We start from the raw sequence: 17542 nt of genomic DNA on the forward strand, positions 1-17542 counted from the left end.
TGGACCAGGCCAGGGCTGTTCTATGATCAGGGATGTGCCAACTCAGGTTTTTAAGGTTCCTCTATCCTACCAATAAAGAAAGGCCCTCAATAATTAACAATTGATTTATTTAAATTATCTACCCTGTTCTTTTATGCTCTAAATCTGAAATGCCAAATTTTTAATATTTTCACTTCCTCTCACAACAACCTCAAACAATATATGTACATCTATTTAATACCCATATACGAGCTATTACAGAACCCTTACTCCAGACCTTCCAACAAGATCAATTCCAGCCAACAAACTCATTCCAAACAGATTAACTTCATCACATCACAACATGTACAATTTCACAGTTTCAGTTATAACACCCAATATAATAAAAGTCATAAAATAGTTTCACAAGAGCACACCAGTTCAACATTCATATGCATACATTTTTATAAAATAAATTCATACAAAAATAATTAGCTCCCATTACCATCAAAATAATATTAATATATAAAAAATTTCAGGGGAAACAAGAAGTTGAATCTGGCAGAGCCGGTTAGACAACTTCTCATCCTTCCAGAAAGATGCAATAAAAAAAAATAAAACAATAAAATTTCTGGGGAAACAAGAAGTTGAATCTGGCCGAGCCGGTTAAACAACTTCTCATCCTTCCAAAAATACAATATAAATAAGGAATAAAAGGTGTGGGGAAACAAGGAGTTGAATCTGGCAGAGCCGGTTAGACAACTTCTCGTCCTTCCAAAAATACAATATAAAGATATAAGAAACAACCAAAGCTTTGGGGAAACAAGAAGTTGAATCTGGCAGAGCCGGTTAGACAACTTATCGTCCTTCCAAAAATACAAAAGAAACAAATAAATGATCTCATTCAAAATTCAAGACCATACAGAAACAAAAGACTACATATTCAAGAATTAGGATTAGAGAAAAGCAAAGTATAAGAGTGGCTTCCCTTACCTCTATTCCCGACTTAATTTCCTCTTCTGAAACCGTTCTCCGAAAACTTTCAGAATTTCCCTTCTACAGCTAGAATTTCCTCCAACTCTCTTCTCTCACAAATTTTTCTAGAATTTTGGTGTAAGTTTCAGCCTTCCCTCCCTTGCTATTTATAGCCAAAAATTTTTACTATTCATTTTTTACTATTCATTTTTTTTACTATTTATTTTTACTATTCATTTACTATTACAAAAATATTATTTTAATCACCATTTGCTAAATTCTTATCTCTGATGATTCAATTCTACGTGGAATGTTTATCTCTTCCAAAAAAAATTTTTATTTTTTTTTATTTTTTTTTAACTATTCACTTTTTACTATTCACTATTCACTTTTTACTATTCAATTTTCTTAAAAATTCTAAATAAGTTATCAAAAATTTGAACCTCTCCTTCTAGAATTACTATAATTTTATATTCAAATTTTACATTTTTCTATCCATTAAAATTATTATTACTAATAAAACGCTAAAATTTACTATTATAATTATTTTTCATGGGTTTTACATCGATTACAATAAATAATATTAAATTTAGATAAAGTTATATTCAAAACAAAAGATAATTTATTAAAATATATTTTATCAAACTCTTCACAAATATATAATTTGAATACACATGATAGTATATCAAACTATAAGAAATACAAAATCAAACACTTAACTACATGTAGACTCTTCAAAGAATATTCATATAATAATCATTATAGGAAAATAATGTATTATTGATTATAATCTTTTGATAAATGCTAATTACCAACAACTTACCAATGGATACAAATTTTGTATTTATCGACGAAATGTTTCGTCGATAAAGTATTTTTGTTTTAACTTAGAGTTAAATATGTTTTTAATCCTTAAACTATCAAGCGATTTTAGCTTTCGTTCCTCTCCGAAATTTTGATCCATTTTCATCTTTCTTCTTTTAGAAAAGCCTGTATTTATTCTTCCATTACTAACAACATTAGTATTTCTTTTAGGTGGCTAACAGTGTGTCATGTCACCTTTTACTTTTTGAAACGAATCAACCTTTCCTGCTCTCTTCACGCATGAGGCTTCTCTCCCTATCTCATTCACAGGTGAGCTACCCACTCAACTAGTCACCCTTTACTAAGTCACCCACCCAACTCCTATGGAGGTTCTATCATTGGTTTTTCTACTAGCGGCAACACCCCTTGTTTAGAGTGAAGAAGAAGATGAGCGAAAAACCCCTCTACCTAAGTGAGGAAAAAGAGAAGGATTTCGTGATGAAGGAGAATGACATTTGTGGTAGACAAAAACTCCTTCAAGCACTACGGTGGTGCTGATGAAGTCTTCGACTTAAGTTCCGACAATGGTAGGGCACAACAATGTCCCCCTAAAAGATGATGTATCATAAATTTCAGAATTTTCCAACTCACTTTGCAGTTATATATATATAAAAGTCCACAAACTTTAATTAATATATATTTTATTTTATTTTTAACATATAATAAATTAAAATCTTTGGAGGTAGTTGAAATTAATGAATATTCTAGATTTGAGGTGGGTTTGAATAACAATTATTGATTTTTAAATGTAAGTTTAAATATTTTTTATTCTCAAATTATTTCTAAAATTGCATTTTGTTTTCAAAATAAATATATATTTATTTTGTATATGAATTTTATGAAAATCATGCAAATCATTTTTTTAAATATATGAAAGTTATATTATATTTTAATATAAAATTTTAGTTATAAAATATAAACACTTAACATATTCGAGGACGGAACACAATGTTTTTAAAATAATTTGAGACGAAAGACCTGTTTAATCCTTAGAAATACAAAGACTACACTCATAAGTGGAAAATTAAAGCAAAATTAAGCTGCATTTTATGTTTTACATTTACAGCACTTTTAAAAAGTTAATGAAAAATAACTCATAAAATCAATAGTAAATCTTTAAATGAATTTTAGTTTTAGAATTATTATTTTAGGGTTTTGATAGAAGGACCACTTAAGTATATTTTTGCTAAAACTTTTTTTTTCTGGCTGGAAAATGTTGTTAAATCTGGAACAACAGAAAAAGGAGGAAGAGAGAGAAAAAGAGTCGGACCCGTTCAAAGGCTGATTATAACGTGCTTAGTTGGGCCACAAATATATATAGTTGCAAGTTCTTAATTTTCATATTTAAGTAAATTTTTTGCTAAATAAAAGAAATAACGAATTTATAAAAAAAATTTCTAAAAGAAATTTGATTAGTTTAAATTTAAAAATATAGGTAGAAATTGATTAAAAAAGTATTGGGAGGAAGTTTCTGAAAATAAAAGAGAATTAGTAGGAAAGAAAATAATGAAAATGGCATTGCCGGGTAACTTGAGCCAATCCTGTTGCCTGCTTCGAAGCAGACATGGAAAAGGACGGGTGCTAACGATGACTGACTTCTCGTAACGTCTCCGTTAACTTGACGTTCCGTTACGGCAACCTCACACTTTTCAATGCGCCCTACCCAACTTCTTATTATTACTGCTAGCACCACTGTAGACCGGACTCCCCATTTATTCTGCCTACCATTTCATCTGTCAAAGGTTTTAATATACATAAATTCTCACTAATTTATTGCAACTAAATAAAAAATAACAATATTCAACATATAATATAATTCTTATTTTTATTTCTAAATGCAGAAGTTCCAACAAATATACATAATTTATAATTTATAATTTATAATATGTAGTTGTATAATTAACTTTTTTCTTATAATACAATTTTCATTTTCATTTTTTATATTGTTAGGTTCTTATATTTAAAAATATATTAATTTAGTTTTTCTTTAACGATGTTAATATAAAAAAAATTCATTTAACGTGGTTTATCATTTATTACGTCAATTAATGAAAATAATTACATTGAAAACCAAAATTACATTAAGGATAAAACATAATTAACCATTAAAATTATAAATTAAAGTATTAAGGACAAAACATTATACATAATAGTAACACATTAAAAAAATATAGTTGTAAGAGAATTTACACATTTTTAATCTATGCAAAATATGAGTTGTGCGACATGAGCCAAGTTCGGATTTTTGTTGTTGAATTTTTATGTAAAATATATTTAAATTGATATATTCATTTTTAGTATATTTTAAAATATTAATTTAGTATATATTAAAAACTAAACTGACGAACAATATTAAAACTTAATAAAGAATCTAAATTCAGATGAGTCACTTAATTTAAATATTCAATCTATTCTTACAATTTTTATTATAGGCAAGTTTATTTTTTAAAAAATTAACCTCGTTAATAAAAAAGTTAAGATATCTATATAAATTAATTATATTCCCTATTCATGAAGTTACCTCTTAAGATTATACTGATTACTGAATTAGTCAAAACATACTTTAAGGTTGAATGGTATGTATTAATAAAATAATACAAGAAATAACGTTAGATAAATATAATATCATAATTTAACAACACTAAAACCTAAACATATTCTATTTTATAACATTTTAACATTAAAGGAATACATAAAAATTCTCTCTCTCTCTCTCTCTCTTTCTCTCAACATGTATACATACCATAAATTTATATTTATGTTTTAACCAAATAGGATAGCATTATTTAGCAAGAACACATTTTGATTTAGAATTGAAAAAAAAATACTTTACATTTTATTTTTTTAAGGAAAAAATAACATTGGATTAAGAAATTTTTATTTAAAAATATAATTTTCTAAACAGAAAAAAAAAACTTATTTCTGTTGACTTGTGTGAGTCAATTTTCTTTACGCATTTACTAATTTTTAGATTTATTCTTTTTATTCAAACATACCAAACACTATATTAAGACATCAATTTTTCAAGCCGACTGCTTTGGTTTTTAAAACAGAAATAAATTCTTTTTAAAACATTAAATTGTTTTTTTGTTCTTTTCGAGCTTGCCTTCCTTAATTGTTTTAAAATTATTAAGCCAACATTATTTTTATATTTTCACCAGTCCATGTGGTAGAAGGAATAATGTTCGATTTATGAGGATATAAAGTTCAAAAAGTAAGCTTCTCCTGTTTCATTTACGATTAGAAAAATAATATTCACACAAAATAACGTTATCCAATAATAATGTTTTCTAATAATATTTCCCATGGAAACATGTTATATTCTAACTTTCTCGAGTTAAAATAAAAATCCTAGTAAATAATCTTACTTATTTCATTAATAAATTAAATATATTATAAAAATAACATTATTTCAAGAAAATATTTGCAAATATTTCTTAGGGTATTTCTTTTTTATCAATCAAATGAAATTTAATAATTTCCAGTAATCACAATTAGTTTATGATTTCCAGAATCAAGATTTTAATACATTAAAAAAAATATTTTTTCCAAACTAAGTACTTTAGAACTATTATAGCCTATATCCTATAATGAACTGTTGAAAAAATATTTGTGTAATTTTACATGATTTTAAAAGCAATTAATGTAATTTATTCTCCAGTCTAATATAGCATGAGTGCGTATAGATTCTTACGCCCTGTTTGGCAAGTATAAAATTTTAGGTAAATTAATGGTTAGTTTTAAGGTAAGAGACCCCACTTTTGCTCCTATTACTGTGCAGTTCCATTAAGACTCTGTTTGGATCGGCATATATGGTGAGTTTTAGGAGAAGATTAACTTAACAAATCTTCAATCATGTACCAAAAAATGGGTATTTTGAAATGTTATGTATATAATTGATAAAAAAAAAGTTTTAAATTCGATTATGAATGTTTTATTTTTTTATTATATTAATAACAATAATAAATACAAGTTAATATTAAAATAATAAATAAATTGTTTGATTGATACTCTTTTTCAATATATCTGAAATTTCACTTTGTTTTTTGACACCTTCACTTTCACACTATATATCTAAACCAAGTATTAATTACTAATTACTAACTTGTCAATGCTGGAAATCTATTGTATGTACAAATTTATTCCAGACTTTTACTTTAATTTGCTGTTCAAATCCAATTACAATTAATTATAAATTGACTTTAGTGGGTTGGGTAGTTATAGAATCTAATTGTTTTATCTTTTATTAAATTAATTCTACTTTAAAAACCATTTCTTAATTTTTATTCTGCCAAACATGTTAACATTCACTTAACTGTTATTTCTTTATTTATTTATTCTCAATTTGTTTATTTATTCACTTTTATCATGTTTGTTTTTTATTATCAATTCATATTTTTTTCACTAATGACAAAATATTTTATTCCCTTTTATTGTCAAATATATGAGAATATGATGATGTAATATAAAAAGTCTTAAAATTAAAATTCTAAAACTTGAAGAAACTCGTGAATGTTATGAGTATTTTTTAATTTCAATATATTATTTAAACTACAGAAATTAAAGTTGAAATAAATATTATAATAATATGAATATTATTAAACTTTTGCATTGTGATGTAATGTCACATTATAATGTAAGATTCCTTTAAAATAAAAAAGTAATTTTTAATAAAAAAGTTTTTATAAGATTTTTTCACTGGATGTTGGTAATAGTTAGAAACAGTGTCCACAGGTGCTACGCCACAACACAAGGCTAAGGATTATGACAGGGTCTTATTATAAAATGGTCACACCTTCCAACGGAGTAGTTATGTGGTAGCATTCCGAGGAACGCCGTTTCCTTACAGAAAGAGATACGGAGTGTATATACACATATAGATATCTAAAGAGAGAAAGAGAAAGAAAGACAGAGCTGTCTGTAACGGTAGCAGGAGGTAGCATAGCAGACACGATTCCAAAAGCTGCTTCCTCTCATAAATTCCCTGTCAACGCATAATCATTCGCTTCAGTTATCATCTGTGACACCATCACACGGTGATCATCATCACTACTGCTACTACTTTGCTTTCCACACCCTTATGACAATCATGAATGATGTCACGGATTTGGATTAGTTCATCCAAGTAACATCTCTCAACTGAAAATCAAAACCACCACCAAACAGCAATATCAGCAGTTTTTGGTTTCAGCTTTAAACGATGTCGTTGCACCGTGGTGAAGGAGATGAGCTCTACGAGCAGCTGTGGAAGGCGTGTGCAGGACCCCATGTGGAAATTCCTCGTGCAGGCCAAAGGGTCTTCTACTTCCCTCAGGGACACATGGAACAGGTTGGTTTTTAGTTACTTAAGGAAAAATCTATGTTTTTTTATCTGGGGTCGTAGGTTGTCTCAGAATGTTGGTGGTGGTGTTGTTGGATGCATGTTTGTTTGGTTGAGGCTTTTCTTTTTCTTTCTAATTTTGTTTAACTGCTTTTTAACTTTATATGCTTTTGCGGCTGTAGTTAGAAGTATCAACAAATCAGGAACTAAATCAAAGGATTCCACTGTTCAAACTTCCCTCCGAGATCCTTTGTCGTGTCGTCAACGTCCATTTATTGGTAATTTTCTTTCTGATCTAAATTTCTTTCGTTTTTCTTCACCCGTAATTTTCGAGGGAAAAGGAAAATAAAATGAAAAATCTTGTTTGGTTCTTAAAAAAAGGTCAAGTGTTCATCTTGGTTTTGTAGTTATCATGCAAAATTTGGTCTTGAGTTCTTTATTAATTAATTAAGTGTTCTCCTTCTGATTCTATTTCCTATTTTAAATTTCCTTATTTCTATTTCATAGATATCTTGTTTGGTTTCTGATAAAATGATTAGATTGGCTTGAATTATGTCATAAAAGGTTGGATGGAAAACTAAAAGTTGGCTTGATTTTGACATGTTTAGGCCGAACCAGAAACAGATGAGGTTTATGCACAGATTACTCTGGTACCGGAAAATAATGTAAGGATGTAGCTACCCCTTATGATTCTCAAAAATTCATGGTCAACCTTAGATTCTTTTCTCTATTATTTAGATTTCTAATGGAACAAATGTCTTAGCAAACTGAGCCTACAAGCCCTGATCCATGCCCTTCTGAAGTTCCAAGGCCAAGAGTTCACTCCTTCTGCAAGGTCTTAACCGCCTCTGATACAAGCACTCATGGTGGCTTTTCTGTCCTTCGGAAGCATGCCACTGAATGTCTTCCAGCATTGGTAATAGCACTATCTCTTTGGTTTAACTTTTTGTTGATTTTATTTAGTTCCATCACCAATTCTAGGTTGCCTTGTGATGTTTACAAAGACTATGTTCTAACCTTTTTCTTTTCATCTCAGGACATGTCGAAATCAACCCCAACTCAAGAATTGGTTGCTAAGGATCTTCATGGATATGAATGGCGCTTTAAGCATATATTTAGAGGTAAAAGATATGGAAAATTTTCATTTGGGTCTTGCTTTGTGATTAGTAGTGGCCTAATGTTGCTGCCTTTAATCTATTTTCCTTTCCATCCAGGTCAACCGCGTAGACACTTGCTCACAACCGGATGGAGTACTTTTGTGACTTCCAAGAGATTAGTTGCTGGAGACACCTTTGTGTTTCTGAGGTACATACACACATACACACATTTGATTTGATGTTTTCCATTTTTCTTGATTTCCTTCGCATGGTTCAGAAGATAATCTTTAACTACAAAACCATACTTTTGTCACTTTGAATGTACAAGCTTTAGTTAAATAAGATTTTGTGTGTAGAGGGAGCAATGGAGAACTGCGAGTTGGAGTGAGGCGTCTTACTCCTGTTCAAAGCAGCATGCCATCATCTGTAATTTCTAGTCAGAGCATGCACCTAGGAGTTCTCGCAACTGCATCTCATGCTGTAGCAACTCAGACTCTTTTTGTTGTATATTATAAGCCAAGGTAAAAATTCTAATTGTTGCAAAATAAGTAGAAAGTAGAAAATCTAATGTATACTGTCGTTTGTTTTTTGCAAACATAACTAGAAAGACATACTATAATGTTACTATTATTGAGTCATCAAAGGAAGATTGTTGATGTGGAGATTTTGCTTGCGCAGGACAAGCCAGTTTATTGTAAGTGTGAACAAGTATTTAGAGGCTATCAACCAAAAATGTAATGTTGGCATGAGATTGAAGATGAGGCTTGAAGGGGATGATTCTACTGAAACAGACAAAAGGTACCAAAATTTACTGCTCCAGCTTGTGTGTTTGTGGTGTGACATTTTCATATAGATGTTCTAAACATGGTTTATCAGAATTTCGGGCACAATAATTGGAGTTGAGGATATTTCCCCTCATTGGGTAAATTCAAAATGGCGATCACTCAAGGTATTGTGATCTTTTGTATTTGCAATTACTCACCATAGTTATTTCCTGTGGCTCTGTGGTATGAATCTATTCTTATCTTCTATTTCTAGGTTCAATGGGATGAAACTCCATCTTTTCCAAGACCTGATAGAGTTTCACCATGGGAGATAGAACCCATTCTGGCTTCTGTACCTACAACAATGTCATCTCAACCTGTTGTTCTAAAGAATAAAAGGCCTCGACAAGCAACTGAAGTTCCAGATCTTGGTGAGGAATTACCTCTTTCAATCCTTTCAAGTTCTAAATAAAGCATCAATTTCGTCCTTGAATTTGATATCACCAATCAACTTGGTTCGTAATTATGAATTAGAAAGTTTAATTCGTAACTTTGATAACCCTGGTCGATTTAGTCTCTATGATTGGCATTATCAGTCAATTTAGTTCCCAACAAAGAGAATCTAGTCCTGAACTACAGCTTAACTCAGGAACTAAATTTGCCATTTCATAATATCAAGGACTAAACTGACTAGTGGTTTGAATTTAAAAGACTAAGTTGCTGTTTTTCATAATATATCAAGGACCAAAGTTCCAGGTGGTGCTAATTTCAGGGTCGAAATTGATGTTTCACTCCCAAGTCTTGTATTGATCAATCTTTCTTGACACTGGTATTTCACTTTCGAAGGAGACACACCATTAATTGCTCCTACTTTCTGGGATCCTGGTCTGACACAGTCAGATATTACACAACTTGGTGTTATTACCGAAAGCAAAAGGAGTGAAAGTACTGCTCACATGTGGCATCATAACAATAACAGCAGCAGCAATATATCAATGAATCAGAGAAAAGCAAGTTGGCTGTCTTCTCCTTCTCATTTATATCTTGACACAAGTGATGATAGCAAGAGTATATCAGCTTCTCCTATTTCAAAAATTCACTCGGAAAGATTGAACAATGACCATTGCCTTGACCAGGTTGATAAGGAGATCAGCAATGTAGAGCCTGCAACAGGCTGCAGATTGTTTGGGATTGACCTTATTGATCACACAAGGAGCAACTCTCTTTCTGTAGATAATGCATCTGCAGTCACATCTGAGGGCAGAACTGATGCAAGCCATGAGTCTGATATCTCAAAGGCTTCTAAAGAATGGAAACAAGAACAGCTACAAGTATCGCCAAAAGAGACTCAAAACAAGCAAATTTGTAGCAGAAGTTGCACTAAGGTGGTTGACAAGTCGCATGTGTTGTTTATTTAGTGTTTTATAGTGTTGTATGAAAAATTACTGACGTAAGCCTTTTTATTGGGTTCCAATGCCAAAAAAAGGTTCAAATGCAGGGGGTTGCAGTGGGTCGTGCTGTGGACTTGACCACATTGGATGGATATGAACAACTTGTAGATGAATTGGAGAAGATGTTCGACATAAAGGGACAGCTTCAACACAGGAACAAGTGGGAAATTGTCTTCACTGATGATGAAGGGGATATGATGCTTGTTGGTGATGATCCATGGCCGTGAGTATCTCTTTATACACAGTAATAAATAGTGCTGAGAATAGGTAATGCAGAAAATGAACAAAATAAGAAAATCATATATAAAAAAGTTGAGGGTGTAGGAGTTATTAAGAAATATGCACTTAACCGCTAAGTTTTAGAATTTAATAGGAACATGCATACATCCTTGTGAGTAAAAGAGAAGAAGATACGAGAGAGAAGTATCAGAGATACTGGAGACGAATGGCTATTAATGAGGAAAAATGATCTGTGTTAACAACACACTCTAAAATATTCCTTCTGACACTAATATAAATTCAGAAAGAGGCTCTTTAAATAAAGTGACCTACAAAATTGCAGTTTCCAACACATTTCCATTTATACCAAAGAACATGTTGAAAAGGGTGTTAGAGAAATATGGATGAGTTTTAGTTAGAATAGTGAAGAGATAAAGTGTAATAACAAATCTTTTTAAGATAAACTTTTAATTGACTTTGATACTTAGTAAACTTGATTCAATCTCACATGTTGTATCTTTAGTCAATGTCCAAGAATACTAACCAATTATTCATGCAACGACTTCTTTCTTACCGTTAATATAAATATCAAGTATGATGATTGATATCATTGTTATGTTCTTGTAGTGAATTCTGTAACATGGTGAGAAGAATCTTCATTTGCTCAAGCCAGGATGTGCACAAACTGAGCTCAGGGAGCAAACTACCTATCTCTTCAATGGAAGACTCTGTAATAAGCTCAGACACAGCTGAGACCTGAAACTTACATTCTTGCATGCCCTTTCTATGTTTTTGTTGGTCTTTTTTGCTTTTGCTGTAAGGTGTTAGTTTATCTTTGGCAAGGCAATTTTCATGTTACATGAGAAAAAGTGCTAATTGTAGTTTGATTTAGAGACTCTCTGCACACTAATTGGGTTCCAAAGACCAAATTCCATATTTTAATAAATTAGCTGTGAGAAGGAAAATGGGACTTGGCAAATGTGGACATTCATTTAATGTTTTGTATTTGGAAGCCAAGTGTGCCCAAAATTGTCATGAATTTCCATTGCCATTTGTGTGTATTGGAATTTGAATAATGTGGTGAAATTGCTGGAATTTATGTTTTAAGGCATTGTGGTCCTCTGCTACCACCTGTTATTCTGACCAACAGGTTTGAGACTGACAAACAGGGGGACCACTAAGATGCCATATGTATCAAACTGTCCTATTTCCAAATCTTTTTTTCAACTAGTTCGTATTTTTTATAAGGAAGTTAGCTAAGATAATTTTTTCAGTAATTCGTATTACTTTTTTCAAATTATTCATATTTTCTTTTCAAAGTTAATTAATCTTATTTCTTTATATTTAAAGTCAAAACAGGAGTGAGTGAGACTTTGGTATTCGTTCTCATCATATTGAAAGAGAAATACTTTATTTCACTAATTTGTAATATTTATTACTTTTTCTAATCATGTCAATTAATTTAGAATATTTTAAGAAAAAGATACTTGATACATCCTACAATATAATGAGATCTCTGATGAAAAGGAGCAAATATTGGATGGAAAAATTTCTCTTCCTTTTACAGCACATAAAAAAAGTGGAGATGGAACCCGACACAGTCCACCCATTACAAACTGTGTTAGACTGATTGATTGTGATGGCCAATATTATATTACTGGTGTATGTCTTGAAGTTTATTTTCAATTATGAAATGTGTAGAGAACACAGCTCTGGTATACATTCTAGAGGGACATAGAGAAGTGGTCCTAAAATCTTGTGAGGGAACTTGGAAGGATAAATTGTATGGTTTGGAATTGGAACATGTTAATTGTTCTGATCAATCTTCGTATGATGTATATCCAAAAAAAATTAATTATTTCCTGTAACTTGAAAAAATCTATTATGTGAAGTGCATATTTGTGTCCAAACCATGAACATGTGATAGTGTCAGTTCATACAGTAATTTCTCGCTGGCAAGATTCCAATGGAACTGACAGCATTACAACTCAACAGATATATATGAGTGTGAAGATAAATATGCAATCAGTGATTAAGTCGGTTTAGAGATGGATAAAGGAAAGTGCCATGCTACTAAGAGAAAACTGAAATGAAGTTTGCAAAATTTGTGGAGTAACAGCTGAGATTACAAAATTGGTTTAGAATGAAATCTAATTTCAGTGATATGGACTTGCATTAATAAGAGAGTGGAGACTCTAACATGAGGGAGTACTTCTAAAATTTATTTTCTTCTCCCATTTTCTCTTACGGTTACTTTCCTTTCTTAATCATCTTGATTTCTCATATCAGAATCCTCCATCTCTTACTGCTATTTTTTGGTGTGTTTTTTCCTTCAATTTGCTCTTAAGAGCATGTGTCAAATAATCTCCATACCTTATTTTCTCGTACAACTTAGTGTTTTGAGGAGGGGTAACAAAAGAAATTCGCAGGAGATACGGGTATCGCTGAGTAAAATCCGTGACGGATAGTACTATCCGTAGATATTTACTATCCGCGGATAACGAATAATGGGTATTTTAATACTCGCTTCAAAATTGGTCGGGTACGGGTAGTATACTATTCGACCCGTGATACCCATTAACCGAAAAAGATAATAATAAAAATTAATTTATATATTTTTTAATTAAATTTAATTAAGAAAAATTAAATTATAGCTTATTAGGTTAAATTTAATTAAAATTAAATTTTAATTTTAATTTATATTTAATTTAATTTATATTATATTATATATATTTTTTATAATTTTATTTAAATTTTATTTTAAAAATGTATAAAACTTTTTATTTTATTTTTTGCAAGTATCCGCAAATATTTGCGGGTTTTAAAATATTCGCGGGTATTTTCTAAATGGATACCCGTGTAGGTAGTGTGTCGAGTATCGTGCTTGACCCGATCCGTTGTCATTCCTAGTTTTGAGTGTCTATCATATGATCAAGGGCCTCAACTTCCGCATCATCCTCTGGGCACACAAACAATGCATAAGAAATCCTTTTCTTGTTCTTGTTTGTCACTGCTCTGTGCTCTACACTCTTGTATCTCCCATTAGTCAAGATCTGCAATGATTGCAGAAGGAAAACACTCACAAGAGTAAATGATTAAAGAACTAACCTTTGTTATGACATAAAGAGATCATTTAGTACCTGAATAACATCTCCAACATTGACAACTAGAGCATTTGATATTGGAGTCACTGGCACCCATCCTCGTTGGTGTCAAATTTCTAATCCATTTATATCATCATCTTGCATAAGCAAGGCGATGGTGCTTGTGTCAGAGTGTGGACTCAAACCAAGCACTTGCTCAGGTGTGTTACAAGGAGGGTAATAGTTCACTCGAAAACCTTCCAATGATTCTTTATGCAATCCGAGAAAAACATGCTTTTGCATCCCCATGATCTCTGAAAATGAACTAAGTATTTCCTTACTAATTCATCTAACTTCACTTGTATATGCCTCTATTACCTCCCTACATTAGTAGATGAATTTCGTCAAGTGATGAAAAGTAGTGTTTAAAGTTTTCAATTGAGAGGAGCACCTACTTGAATCCCTCTAGAGCTTTTGGCCAAAATTGAAGCTTCCTGTACTGGGTGGGGTATGTGTGTAACATCATCTGACCAGTCTAGTGTCTTCTCCCCAAAAATTGTGTAAGTCTTACCATAACCATGTATCTCATCTGATGACATTGCATACTTGTTTTTCTCTTCTATTGGAAGATTGAGAAACTCAAATGTTGTATCCTTCATTTCCTCCATATGTTCCTTTTGCATTCCATGATTTACTATCTGCAAAGGTAATTGCGGTCTCAAGCATAGCATTTGATAAAAAGAAGTAAATATGTAACTTTTACTAGTATGTCAAAGTGATGCACTAATTATCTAATGATAAATCTCAGAACACATTATTATTGTCACGTTCACTTTTTAATAAAGGATAAAGCAAATAATTAGAGACTTGAATGAAATCTTTAAAATTAAGAGTAATTTGGTGAAGAATGACCTGAAAGAAACCCCACTCTTTGCATGCAACGTCCAACTTCAACAACTCCTTGTTTCCATTTAAGAGCAATTCTAAATCAATAATATGGATCTCAGACGAAAGGTAAGGCATATGGTTGACTTTCTCCAATTCTTCTTGACTGGCCAAATATCTTTCAGGAACTTGAAAAGGATTACTCCTTACCATTTCTTGAACATTATCTAATGATATAGACGGAGCAAAAGAGAGTGATTCCTCAACTTCAGTTGGTAAATCTTCATGTGCATTCAAACTCATCTTTGTTCTGCTAAGACTTTTAGTGTGTTTCCAATGCATATATATTTGCTTTTATAAGCAAAGAATTTTCTTTACAGGGATTAGCATTTTCAACGCGTGTTTGGTGGGGATTAGTTTATTATAAACCTTTCTATAATTGAGTTTGTTTATCTCTAATGGATATTTACTTTTAAAAGCAACACCCTTTTCCATTGGTGGGATTAGTTAACTTGAAATTCGTACAAAGTTAAACAATTTGTTTGATTCCAACATGGTCTAAGTTATCCATATTGTTCACCAACTCTTCTGTCTCAATGATGAAAGGAGAGAGGGAAACACACACACACACACACACACACACACACACACATATATATATATATATAACACTTCTTCTTCACATAATATATGTCAGTCCTACAGTAGGTGCCAAATGTTCTCATAGAGCCGAATATATTATATAAAGATCTATGTTCCACACGCTCCTAGTTCCAACTTTGCACTCTCAGATTGATATGTTCAAGTACTCGTCCTCTCCTAACCAAATGAGGATTGTGTCTATAAAAGATACTTTGACACTCAAGTCAGCCTAATGAATCAAATAGTAATAAATGCGGTAATAAATGTACCTTGTAGGATGTGTTATTTATACTTATGTTCATGGATCTTACCTATTGATTTCGTTTTAATCCTTTCATCTTAGTTTAATAATAATTTATCAATATCAACATTATGTCCAGTATGATTTTGTTATGGCCACATACGTTTAGGCTGAGTCATGTAATCGATATGTACTGGAATAAACACAATGACTATATCGACATGCTCGATGGTGTTTGCAAACATATATAGTACATGTTACTTTCAATAAATTTTGAAACAAAAACAACTTTCAAGTTGTTTCACAAGAGGCAATAGCTTAAACATTTCATAGATACTATTATGCATGCCTCTAATAACACAATAATTTTTGTATAATTTTGTGCATCACTTTCATTGGAAAATCCAATACTCTTTGTTTCACATGTAATTTATAATAAAGCAACTTGTTTCTAATAACCGACAATCCAACTATAGAAAAAGAACAAAAAAATAGTCCACATTCAAGAACAAATTTGTATACCACAAGGTGAGCTCAACTACTCAAATCACAATGCAATTTGACCCAGTTAAAGGATCATAGGATAGTCATCTTATTAATAAATCATGTTAAGGACTACACAAATTCTTCAAATTAGTTTCTGAACATTAAAAAACCAATCTAGTGGATGATTCAAAGTCTATGGCATCATGTGTTGAAGATTAAGAAAATAACTCTGCACGTTTTTGAAAATCTCAGCACCTGCTGAAGACGAAAACCCAAATTTGAACGAAAGGCGAAAACGAATTTTATTTGGAAACAACTATAGATGAAGATGCGAGAGAAATTATAATAAAATAGTAAAGTGTAGTAGCAACATAATTCAGACCACACCTACCAAACAAATATCAATTCTATAAGTTTCGAAAAGGTGAGACGACATGCTAAAACTAGTTTGATAAGTGTGATCTCAGCCACAATCTTTCACATGAATTTGGTAGACCATGTTGGAGTGAGACATCAGAAAACAACTTCGATTATAATGTAAGTTGGGGGAATAAGAGAGGTTTTTCAGATGATGATTGAAAAGTGACGAAGAACATAAAGATATATAGGGTTATGGAAAGTTTGGAACATTTTGTATGACAAAAAGTATGCTTGATTTTAAATGAGAAGTTGGGACATATTTTCCTAAAAGGCAAGACCTTTTAGAAGCCATCAAAAGCTATACGTTGCAAAATGATAGAAATATTAAATTCATAAAAAATGATAAGATAAGATTGAGGCTTAAATGTGTGGGTGCAAAAGAAAAATACTCGTGGACGACATATTGTGCTTATATGAAGGAAGTCTATACATGGCAGCTGAGGACTATTGTAGATAACCATACATGTAACAGAGAGTTCAACCTTCGAGTGATTGAGTAAGAAGTTAAAGAAAATAGTGAGAAAAAAAATCCAAAAGTAAAGGGTATGGAAGTTCGTAAAAAATTAGTAGAAAATGGAACATTTGTGTGTTATAGGGCCAAAGCAATTGCTTCATACCAGATTGATGGGTCCTTCAAAGCACAATATAAAAGGATATATGATTATGCCTATAAACTGTTGGCAAGAAATCCAGGATCAACAATAAGAGTAAAGGTTGAGGAAAATGAGGGTGAAGTAATTTTTAAGAGGTTTTACGCATGTTTGAAGGGATGCAAAGACAATTTTGTGTCATGCAGGCCAATAATTGGATTTGATGGAGATTTCTTGAAAGGGAAGTATGGTTGAGAGTTGTTAACAGATGTTGGACGAGATGTCAATGACCAAATGTTACTTATTACATATGTTATGATTGAAGTAGAGAACAAGAATTCATGGAGCTATTCATTGATGACCTTGGTAGGGCTCCAATATATTCATCATTTACTTTTATATCAGACAACAAAAGGTAATAGCCATATATAATTTGTAATTTTTGTATATTATTAATGGTGTTCATTAATACTATGAAAGATGACCTTGAGAACATAGAGCTCGACCTTCATTATATAGAGTTCAACCTTCATTATGTTGACCTTTC

At 31.4% G+C, this 17542-nt stretch overlaps 1 protein-coding gene and 1 pseudogene across 2 annotated transcripts; one reads left to right on the forward strand and one right to left on the reverse strand.

The window, feature by feature from the left end:
- The first annotated feature begins 6622 nt into the window (after nucleotides 1–6622).
- On the forward strand, nucleotides 6623–11791 carry ARF9 (auxin response factor 9). 2 transcript variants are annotated; one of them, XM_047323830.2, is made up of 14 exons: nucleotides 6623–7126; nucleotides 7300–7395; nucleotides 7726–7782; nucleotides 7881–8033; nucleotides 8154–8238; nucleotides 8332–8422; nucleotides 8571–8735; nucleotides 8893–9012; nucleotides 9091–9163; nucleotides 9253–9409; nucleotides 9825–9988; nucleotides 10115–10363; nucleotides 10465–10652; nucleotides 11276–11791. In XM_047323830.2, the coding sequence occupies exons 1-14, from the start codon at nucleotides 6998–7000 to the stop codon at nucleotides 11406–11408; spliced, it is 1860 nt and encodes a 619-aa protein (XP_047179786.1). In that variant the 5' UTR covers nucleotides 6623–6997; the 3' UTR covers nucleotides 11409–11791. The 2 variants fall into 2 exon arrangements, with proteins under 2 accessions (XP_047179786.1, XP_047179785.1); XM_047323829.2 differs by having other exon boundaries at nucleotides 9825–10363.
- Nucleotides 11792–12911: 1120 nt separating this feature from the next.
- Nucleotides 12912–14919, reverse strand: LOC124846551 (protein LATERAL BRANCHING OXIDOREDUCTASE 1-like; annotated as a pseudogene).
- Between the last annotated feature and the right edge of the window lie 2623 nt (nucleotides 14920–17542).

The sequence above is a fragment of the Vigna umbellata genome, chromosome 5 (assembly GCF_029865625.1).
Source record: "Vigna umbellata cultivar VRB3 chromosome 5, Vumbellata_1.0, whole genome shotgun sequence".
Classification (NCBI taxonomy): domain Eukaryota; kingdom Viridiplantae; phylum Streptophyta; class Magnoliopsida; order Fabales; family Fabaceae; genus Vigna; species Vigna umbellata.

Coding starts and splice junctions, on each gene's coding strand:
- ARF9 (XM_047323829.2), top strand. CDS start 6,998: ATGTCGTTGCACCGTGGTGAAGGAGATGAGCTCTACGAGCAGCTGTGG. Junction 8,034..8,153: donor CTGAATGTCTTCCAGCATTG/GTAATAGCACTA, acceptor TTTTCATCTCAG/GACATGTCGAAATCAACCCC. Junction 10,364..10,464: donor GTAGCAGAAGTTGCACTAAG/GTGGTTGACAAG, acceptor TGCCAAAAAAAG/GTTCAAATGCAGGGGGTTGC.